Source organism: Lolium perenne, chromosome 1 (assembly GCF_019359855.2).
Source record: "Lolium perenne isolate Kyuss_39 chromosome 1, Kyuss_2.0, whole genome shotgun sequence".
NCBI classification, from domain to species: Eukaryota; Viridiplantae; Streptophyta; class Magnoliopsida; order Poales; family Poaceae; genus Lolium; species Lolium perenne.
Window position 1 is genome coordinate 46,157,733 of NC_067244.2, and position 10,205 is coordinate 46,167,937.

Genomic DNA, 10,205 nt, shown 5'->3' on the forward strand with positions numbered 1-10,205 from the left:
ACTAGAGGTGACCTGATAAGTTGTCGATGAAGAAGGGGATGCCTTGGGCATCCCCAAGCTTAGATGCTTGAGTCTTCTTGAAATATGCAGGGATGAACCACGGGGGCATCCCCAAGCTTAGACTTTTCACTCTTCTTGATCATATTGTATCATCCTCCTCTCTTGACCCTTGAAAACTTCCTCCACACCAAACTCGAAACAAACTCATTAGAGGGTTAGTGCATAATTGAAAATTCATATATTCAGAGGTGACATAATCATTCTTAACACTTCTGGACATTGCACAAAGCTACTGAAAGTTAATGGAACAAAGAAATCCATCAAGCATAGCAAAACAGGCAATGCGAAATAAAAGGCAGAATCTGTCAAAACAGAACAGTCCGTAAAGACGAATTCTTCTGGGGCACTTAACTTGCTCAGATGAAAAAGCTCAAATTGAATGAAAGTTGCGTACATATCTGAGGATCACGCACGTAAATTGGCAGAATTTTATGAGTTATCTACAGACGGGGCTGCTCAATTTCGTGACAGTAAAAAATCTGTTTCTGCGCAGTAATCCAAATCTAGTATCAACATTACTATCAAAGACTTTACTTGGCACAACAATGCAATAAAATAAAGATAAGGAGAGGTTGCTACAGTAGTAACAACTTCCAAGACTCAAATATATAAAAAAAGTGCTGTAGTAAAATAATGGGTTGTCTCCCATAAGCGCTTTTCTTTAACGCCTTTCAGCTAGGCGCAGAAAGTGTGAATCAAGTATTATCAAGAGATGAAGCATTAACATTATTACCAGGGGCTTTGCGCCTATCCTTCTTACTCTTATTCTTACTCTTTGGTCTAGGAAATACTTGACCACATCCAGGTGTAGAGGTAAAATTTAGAGTGCTTTTTCCCACATCTATGGTTGCTCCCAAGAGTTTCAGCAGGGATCTTCCAAGTGTAATTTGTCCTGTCCCTACACATTCAATAACGAGGTAATCAGTGGATACCGTTCTTCCTAGAAAGGTTGTGAACACACCTTCAGATATCCCCTCAGGAATTATAATAGAATTATCAGTAAGAGTTATTCCTTCTCCACCTTCAGTAAGTTCCCAAAGTGTCAAAGATTCATAGATACTTTTAGGCATAAGGCAAAACTCAGACATAATATCACAACGGGCATAAAAAGTTTCACCACAAATAGTAATTTTAATAGTAGGGATCCACATTGAAGGTTTAAAATTTACTGGAACATAATCATAATATTCACGAATCTGGTTGTACCCTTCTTTTAAACAAGATATATTTGTTTCAAGAGTGTTTAATCTATCATAAATACTAGCAAGAGATGAATCGAAATTACTAGCTGAGCTAGATGATGTAACCAATTTCTTTATGGCATTAAAAGCTTGCCCCATTGCAGTGAAGGAAATTTCCTCCCACTAAAGCATCCAAAGCATATCTATAGCGAACAATAAGCCCAAAATAAAAATTACTAAGAAGCAAGCTTAAAGTCATTCTAGGTTCAGTTTTACCATAAAAATCCAAAATTCTAGACCAAGCTTCTTCAAAACTCTCCTCACTCCCTTGTTTAAAAGTAAAGATCAATTCCTCGGGTGACGGAGTAACAAGTGCAGGACTAGACATGGTAACAAAATAAAGTAAATGCAAGTAACTAATTTTTTTTGTATTTTTAATATAGAGAATGCAAACAAGACAGTAAATAAAGTAAAACTAGTAACTAATTTTTTTGTGTTTTTGATATAAAGAACAAACAAAGCAGTAAATAAAGTAAAGTAAAGCAAGACAAAAACAAAGTAAAGAGATTGGATGTGGGAGACTCCCCTTGCAGCGTGTCTTGATCTCCCCGGCAACGGCGCCAGAAAAAGAGCTTGATGCGTGCAGTTGACACACGTCCGTTGGGAACCCCAAGAAGAAGGTGTGATGCGTACAGTAGCAAGTTTTCCCTCAGTAAGAAACCAAGGTTATCGAACCAGTAGGAGTCAAGGAACACGTGAAGGTTGTTGGTGACGGAGTGTAGTGCGGCGCAACACTAGGGATTTCGGCGCCAACGTGGAACCTGCACAGCACAATCAAAGTACTTTGCCCCAACGTAACAGTGAGGTTGTCAATCTCACCGGCTTGCTGTAAACAAAGGATTAACCATATAGTGTGGAAGATGATGTTTGTTTGCGAAGAACAGTAAAGAACAAGTATTGCAGTAGATTGTATTTCAGATGTAAAGAATGGACCGGGGTCCACAGTTCACTAGTGGTGTCTCTCCCATAAGATAAATAGCTGGGTGAACAAATTACAGTTGGGCAATTGACAAATAGAGAGGGCATAACAATGCACATACATGTCACGATGACTACTATGAGATTTAATCAGGGCATTACGACAAAGTACATAGACCGCTATCCAGTATTAAGTTGCAAACAACAGACAATTGCATTAAGTATGGTGCGTAATGTAATCAACACAAATATCCTTAGACAAAGCATTGATGTTTTATCCCTAGTGGCAACAACACATCCACAACCTTAGAACTTTCCGTCACTGTCCCAGATTCAATGGAGGCATGAACCCACTATCGAGAATAAATACTCCCTCTTGAAGTTACAAGTATCAACTTGGCCAGAGCCTCTACTAGCAACGGAGAGCATGCAAGAACATAAACAACACATATGATAGATTGATAATCAACTTGACATAGTATTCCATATTCATCGGATCCCAACAAACACAACATGTAGCATTACAAATAGATGATCTTGATCATGATAGGCAGCTCACAAGATCTAACATGATAGCACAATGAGGAGAAGACAACCATCTAGCTACTGCTATGGACCCATAGTCCAGGGGTGAACTACTCACACATCAATCCAGAGGCGATCATGGCGATGAAGAGTCCTCCGGGAGATGATTCCCCTCTCCGGCAGGGTGCCGGAGGCGATCTCCTGAATCCCCCGAGATGGGATTGGCGGCGGCTGCATCTCTGGAAGGTTTTCCGTATCGTGGCTCTCGGTACAGGGGGTTTCGCGACGAAGGCTTTAAGTAGGCGGAAGGGTAGGGTTGGAGGCGGCGCGAGGGACCCACACCATAGGGCGGCGTGGGCCCCTCCCTGGCCGCGCCGGCCTATGGTTACGGGCCCTCGTGGCCCCACTTCGTATCCTCTCCGGTCTTCTGGAAGCTTCGTGGAAAAATAAGACCCTGGGCGTTGATTTCGTCCAATTCTGAGAATATTTCCTTTGTAGGATTTCTGAAACCAAAAACAGCAGAAAACAGCAACTGGCTCTTCGGCATCTCGTCAATAGGTTAGTGCCGGAAAATGCATAATAATGACATAAAGTGTGTATAAAACATGTGAGTATCATCATAAAAGTAGCATGGAACATAAGAAATTATCGATACGTTTGAGACGTATCAGAGCGCGACAACACCGCCGAACTCGCCAAGTAGCAAGTCGACAACAACGACGCCGCCATCCTCGAGAAGCCATCCGAGCTTGACTCGTCCTCGTCGACCTTCCAGCCGACGACTGACACACGTCGAGTAGATTTGGTAGAGAAAGATCCGAGTAGGCAAGTTATCATTGGGATGGGCCTGTTCGCCAAATAGGAAAGCGCGCTCATCAAGTTCCTCTGTGAGAATCGAGATATCTTTGCATGAAAACCTTCTGATATCCCAGGTGTCCCGTCAGAACTTGCTGAGCACAAACTACACGTTGATCCGACTGCGTGTCCCGTCAAACAGACGATGCGACCCGTAGGCGAAGAGCGACGATGCGCAATCACCGAAGAAGTGAACCGGCTACCCACCGCCGGGTTCATTATGGAAATCAAGCACCCCAAGTGGCTGGTAAACCCAGTCCTAGTGCTGAAGAAAAACAAAACATGGCGCATGTGTATAGACTACACCAGCCTCAATCGGGCCTGCTCCAAGGATCCATTCGTCCTTCCGCTGATCGATCAGATCATCGACGCCATCGCGGGCTCGGAGTCGATGTGCTTCCTCGACGCATACTCCGGGTACAACCAAATCAATATGGCGGTCGAGGATAAGGAAAAGACAAGTGTTCATCACGCCACTCGGTGCCAACTGTCACACCGCCATGACCTTCGGCCTCAGAAACACCGGAGCCACATATCAGCGATGCATGAACAGTTGCCTCGAAAGCCAAATCGGGAGAAACGTTCATGTGTACATCAACGATGTGGTGGTCAAGTCGACTCGGCAAGATGACCTAGTCGCTGACCTCACCGATACTTTTGCCAACCTTCGGCGCTACCAGATCAAGCTCAATCCCCTGAAGTGCACCTTCGGAGTTCCATCGGGGCAGCTACTCGGCTACGTCGTCTCCAAGCGTGGCATCGAGCCCAATCCGGAGAAAACCTTGGTCGGCATGCGCATCAAAAGGCCCGCATGCCTCGACGCATAGAAGCTCGCCGGGTGAGTCGCAGCGCTCAGTCGCTTCATACCTCGACTCAGCGACAAGACCCTGCCACTCTACCGTCTCTTGAAGAAGTCTGATTCCTTCGAGTGGATGGAGGAAGCACAAAAAGCCCTGGAAACACTGAAAGAGGCCTTTTCCTAGCCGCAAGACCCTGCCACTCTACCGTCACTCTATCGTCTCTTGCAGAACGCACCTGTCCTAGCCGCACCACTGCCGCAAGAACCCATGCTCCTCTACGTCGCCGCGTCAAATCGTGCCGTGAGTGCAGTCATGGTAGTAAAGCGCAAGGAAGAAGGAAAGGAGCAACTCGTGCAGCACCCAGTGTACTACATTAGCGAGGCACTCACCGAGTCGAAACAGCGCTACCTGCACTATCAGAAGCTGGTCTACTCCGTGTTCAGGGCCCAACGGCGACTGGCCCCTTACTTCCACGAGCACCCCATCAAGGTCGTCGCATCGACGCCACTCGCCGACATCATCCTCAACCGAGATGCGACTGGAAGAATTGCCAAGTGGGCGGTCGAACTCGGCGCCCACAACATCACGTATGAGCCTCTCCACGCGATCAAGTCCCAGGCGCTGGCTGATTTCTTTGTCTACTGGGAAGAAGCGCAGCAGCCAACCACCCCGGCGGACGTCAAGCATTGGACCCTCTTCTTTGATGGATCCAAGAACCTCGAAGGGGCCGGAACAGGGATCATCCTTATATCCCCGAAAGGAGACACTATGAGGTACGTCCTACAGCTTCAATTCGAGCCCTGCACCAACAACGTGGCTGAATACGAGGCACTCCTCCACGACATGCGGATCCCCAAGGAGATGGGCGCATCACGCATGCGCTGCTTTGGCGATCCGACCTAGTCGCTAGCCAAATCTCGGGAACCTGCGACGCCACCGACGCCAACAAGATTGCCTACAAGTGAGCGGTCAACCAGGCCGGGCCAGCTTCTCTGGGTACGTCGTCGAGTGGCTCGACAGGCGCAAGAACGAGGAGGCCGACGCGCTTTCCAGGCTCAGCTCCAACTGACAACCCCCTCTGCTAGGCTTCTTCCTCGACATCCTCACTCGCCCGCCGGTACGGACACCCCACGAGGTCGACATCGCCGAATCACTAGCCCCCGACTCTTTGCTGGTCGCAGTCGCCTTAGACGCTGGGGACTGGATGAAGCCCTACATGAACTACCTCGAGCGGCAGATCTTCCCATGGATGAAACGGAAGCACGCATGATCGTACTCCGATGCAAGTCCTTCACCATCATTAACCAGGAGTTGTACAAGTGCAGCATCTCCGGAGTCTTCCAGTGGTGCGTCACTACAGAGGAGGGACACAAGATCCTGCGTGACATACACGCATGCGACTGCGACCATCACGCAGGAGCCTGCTCGATAGTTGCCAAAGCCTTTAGGCATGGCTTCTACTTGCCAACCACACATGCCGATGCAGTCGAACTCGTCCGCGCATGCATCGGGTGCCAGAATTATGCGAGTCAGTCGCACATGCCGGGCTCCGCCCTCAAGACCATCCCCCTCACCCACCCTTCGCCGTTTGGGGCATGGATATGGTGGGCAAGTTCTAAAAAGCCCCCAATGGCTACACTCACCTCATCATCGCCATCGATAAATTCGCCAAGTGGGTGGAAGGAAAACCCATAAAGAAGTGAGACGGCAAAACAGTGACGAAGTTCCTACGGGAATTGATATACCGCTACGGGTACCCGCACATCATCATTACCGACAATGGCACAAACTTCGCCAAAGGAGAAATGGCGGACTTCTGCGAAGAAAACGGGATCCGACTCGACCTCGCCTCAGTCGCCCATCCTGAGTCGAATGGCCAAGCAGAAAGGGCCAACCAGAGCATCCTCCATGGGATCAAGCCACGATTGGAGGTACCCCTGGAGCACGCCGCCGGATGCTGGGCGGAAGAACTACCATCTGTGCTCTGGGGCATACACACAACACCAAATAGATCGACGAGCTACACGCCTTTCTTCCTAATCTATGGAGCGGAAGCCGTCATGCCCACGGACATCCACCATGACTCGCCACACGTCGTGAACTACTCGGAAGAAGAAAACAAGCTCGCCCGTCAGGACAGAGTCGACCTCCTCGACAAGGACAGAGAACTCGCCCTCTCCAGGACGACCATATACCAGCAAGGCCTCCGGCGCTATCACAGTCGCCACGTCCGCAGTCTTTCCTTCCAGGAAGGCAACCTCGTACTTAGGTTAATCCAGGACAAGAAGGGCATGCATAAGCTGTCTCCACCATGGGAGGGGTCATTCGACGTTAGCCGCGTGCTCGGCAATGATGCCTACTACCTCACGGACGTGCGCAAGGACGACGACGGCAACCCGCTCACCCGAGAGGTCGAGCGCCCCTGGAACGTCAATCTCCTTTGCCGTTTCTACACGTAAATCGCCATGTAAAATGCCACATGATTATCAATAAAGATACTGCATACTCCATTCGATCTCCAATTCGCCGACCTAATATTATAACCATGCCCGCACGAACATATCTCCCAAGTCGCCGATACGAGTTGGACGCCAATCGACACAGTTCAGGAACCGGGAGACTTTCGCTTGCTTCTACCGGCAGAGCAATCCATAACAGCTAAGTAGCTCGGCTAAAAAGAGAAGCTGTCAACATGTCAATCGAACTTTCAAGGACTGACCAATTCGCCATCCTTTACGCCGCAAAGCGAAAAAAGCGATTGGATCCGTCAGTAGGGCCGCTCGCCTGGCCAGCCCTACGGGCCTTAGCAACCGATCGATGCTACATATACAACATCCACTCGCCGTCCTCTACCTTAGGATTGGTGACTTGTAAAGCTAAGTACTACAATCGGAGACTCCGCAAAATGGACCCACGACTCGTTAAGTAAAAATGACGAGACAAGAACCTCCTTTGGGGTCGCCATGCAACTGACCCATCGGGCCACGACGAGCTGCATGCTACATTACAACATAGTTTCAGTCGCCTTCCTCCTCTACCTTTGGAGAAGCGACTCGCACAAACGACTACGTACTGCGACCGGGAACTTTGCAAAACGAACCCCCAGCTCGAACAGGAAAACAGTCATGGCGAGAGCCTCCATTGGGGTCGCCCAGCAACTGGCCCCTCGGGCCACGACGAGCAGGCACGCTAAAACAAACAACGGCTAACACAATTAAAAAGCCACACAGTCGCCTTCGGTGACTAGAGCCTATTGACTTGGGACTTGGCCAAACTCATAAGGTACAAAATTTACATACTAACATATTATTATTACTCAGAAGAACCGTGAGTCGCTTCTAACAACTCGCGGACACAAGGTCTAGCGACTCGCGGACACAAGGTCTCTTATTACAGGGCACGGGGGTGCATTCCCCCCAAGGGTACAAGATCTCCTACTTCGAAGCACTGGCCCCAGGATCGGACACTCGCTCCACGCCGCTGTCGCCGTGGATGAACTTCGGCACATACCTCACAACGGGGTACGTCGTCAACGCCTTATTCACAGCAGCATGGAACAGCCGCTCGGCGGGGAAGTCCCAAGGTTTCTTCTCGGCTTGCTCCTTCTCGGCGTCCTCCGGGGCGGTCTGGCTCCTGATGTGCGACTCCAGGGCGGCCATAGCCAGCACACGGTCGGCATACGGCCGGACCAACTCCATCAGCCGCAGCACCTCCGCCACGTCAAATTCGCCGGTCTCAGAGGGGAAGCCCGCCGTCACTTCTTCCATGTCGAAGGCCTCGGAGTAGTGGGCAAGAACCATGCTGAAAGCCATGGTAATGCCCACCCGGCACGACGAGCGCCGCAGCCAGTCCACACCAGCAGGGACATCTGAAACGGCCTTGAACACCGACGGATCATCATGCGGGATCCGCTCCCGTGGACTCAGGTACTGCAATGCCGCCAAGATATCTGCCGTGCACTGGATGATGCGGGTCGTCGCACTCTCTAGTCACTCGCGCAGAATCGCCATCTCCACGAAGTCGTATGTCCCTGAAAGCAAAGAAACGGAAACCAAATTAGCAACTACAAAGGAGATCTTCAGACTCGCCACGTTTGGGGATTGGCCGCCCAGGCGGACTCGCCACGCTCGGGGACTGGCCACCCAAGTAGACTCGCCACGCTCGGGGATGGACGCCCAAGCGGACTCGCCAAGCTCGGGGACTTCACCCGGGGACTCGTCCCACCCAGACTAACAAGTGATGACAACAAAAAAAGAGAAGGGGAATGCACAAACACTCACTAAAAAGCTGTCGTGACATGTCCCGGACGAACGCTTCGAAGGTGGTCTTCTCCTTCTGCAACGCCAAGATGGTCGAGGTCGAGGCCTCATGCTCCGCAGCAAGTTCTTCGGCATGCTTCGTCTTCCACGTGGTCAGCTGCTTCTGGGCCGCGGTGGTCGCTATACGCGCCTCGTCCCTCTCCTGCAGCGCTACGGCGAGCTTGCCCTTATAATCGGCGATGACATCCTCAAGCTCCTTGTTCTTGTCGTTAAAGACTTGGGTGAGGTCCATCACCTCCGACTCGGAGTGTTTGGCAGCCGCTTCAACCGCAGTCGCCCGCTCCTCGGCCTCCTTCGACAACGACTCCTTCACATACCCCGCACGGGCAGCCTCGGCGAGTGTCCTCTCACGCGCCTCAGCTACAAAAACACCACATTGGAGAGATTCCTCTCGACACAAACAAAGGAAAAAGGGAAAATGACAGATGAGGGAGCGGTTATTCCTCGTGCGCCGCTTCCTCCACCAGCGCGTTCAGATGCTTCACCTCAGCCTGCAAAAAAATCAAACAGGAAAAATGTCAGTCGTCTGGCTCCAAGCGGAAAGATACTCGATTCGCCCCGTCATCCCAAGTCGACCCTCAAGGACTGGGAGGAGGCCAAGCTCCGCAGGTACAGTACTTAAAACATGAAGATCACCGAGAGCTCTGTGCATCTCGGCGAACGTCAAGGAGGCCATACTCCGCAGGTACAGTACTTACCACATGAAGATCACCGAGAGCTCTGTGCATCTCGACGAACGTCAAGGAGGCCATTGGCATCTGGTTGACCGTGCGCAGCTCTTCTCCCTCTTCCTTGTGGGGAGCGTGCATCGCCGCCTCAGTTGATGCCATGTCTACCTCCGGCGTGAGGGGATCGTCAGTGCGGGTGGGATCTGCAACCATCTTCGTCCATCGCTTCCTGTGCGACGCCACCGACGCCGCACTAGAACCCCTTGGCACCCTGCCTCCCTCGGGGACGACCTGCTCCTTGAGCACAGAGGTCGCCACGTCTAGCGACTCGGCCTCAGTAGCCCTCTTCGCCGCCTCGGCTTCGGCAGCCTTCTTCACTGCTTCGCCCTCGGCGACCTTCTTCGCCGCATCAGCCTCTACATCTTGCTTAGCAGCCTCAGCGTTAGCGGCCTTCTTTGCAGCCGCCGCCTCTGCCAGCGATGCCGTCGCTTCACCGACATCCTCATCTGCCACCCTCTTCGCCTCGGCGGCCTCGTCGGCCATCTTCTTTGCATCGGCGGCTTTCTTTGCCTTGGCCGCCTTCGTCGCGGCCGCCCCACGTGCGGGCGCGGACTTCTTCAAGACCTTCTGCTTGGCCTGCAAGGCATCACAGTCAGGCCGGTTCCCACCAATAACAAGCGAATCAGAGAGCGTGCAAAACTTACTTCACCGTCGGCAGCGTCTTCACGCCCGGGCCGACTCGCTCCCCCGCCTTGAGCGCGGCCCCGAGTGGGCGCCGGAGCGCCCTTCCACCCTCCAAGACGGTTTGGCGCAGTTGCT

General features: G+C 51.3%; 2 protein-coding genes across 2 annotated transcripts; both read left to right on the forward strand.

Annotated features, from left to right (window-relative positions):
• Nucleotides 1-4,666: 4,666 nt before the first annotated feature.
• On the forward strand, nt 4,667-5,302 carry LOC139832087 (uncharacterized). The gene has a single exon (XM_071821575.1). It carries the CDS (start codon nt 4,667-4,669, stop codon nt 5,300-5,302), a length of 636 nt encoding a protein of 211 aa, XP_071677676.1.
• A 902-nt stretch (nt 5,303-6,204) lies between these two features.
• Nucleotides 6,205-6,858, forward strand: LOC127330792 (uncharacterized). The gene has a single exon (XM_051356886.1). The coding sequence runs from the start codon at nt 6,205-6,207 to the stop codon at nt 6,856-6,858; it is 654 nt and encodes a 217-aa protein (XP_051212846.1).
• Nucleotides 6,859-10,205: the final 3,347 nt, after the last annotated feature.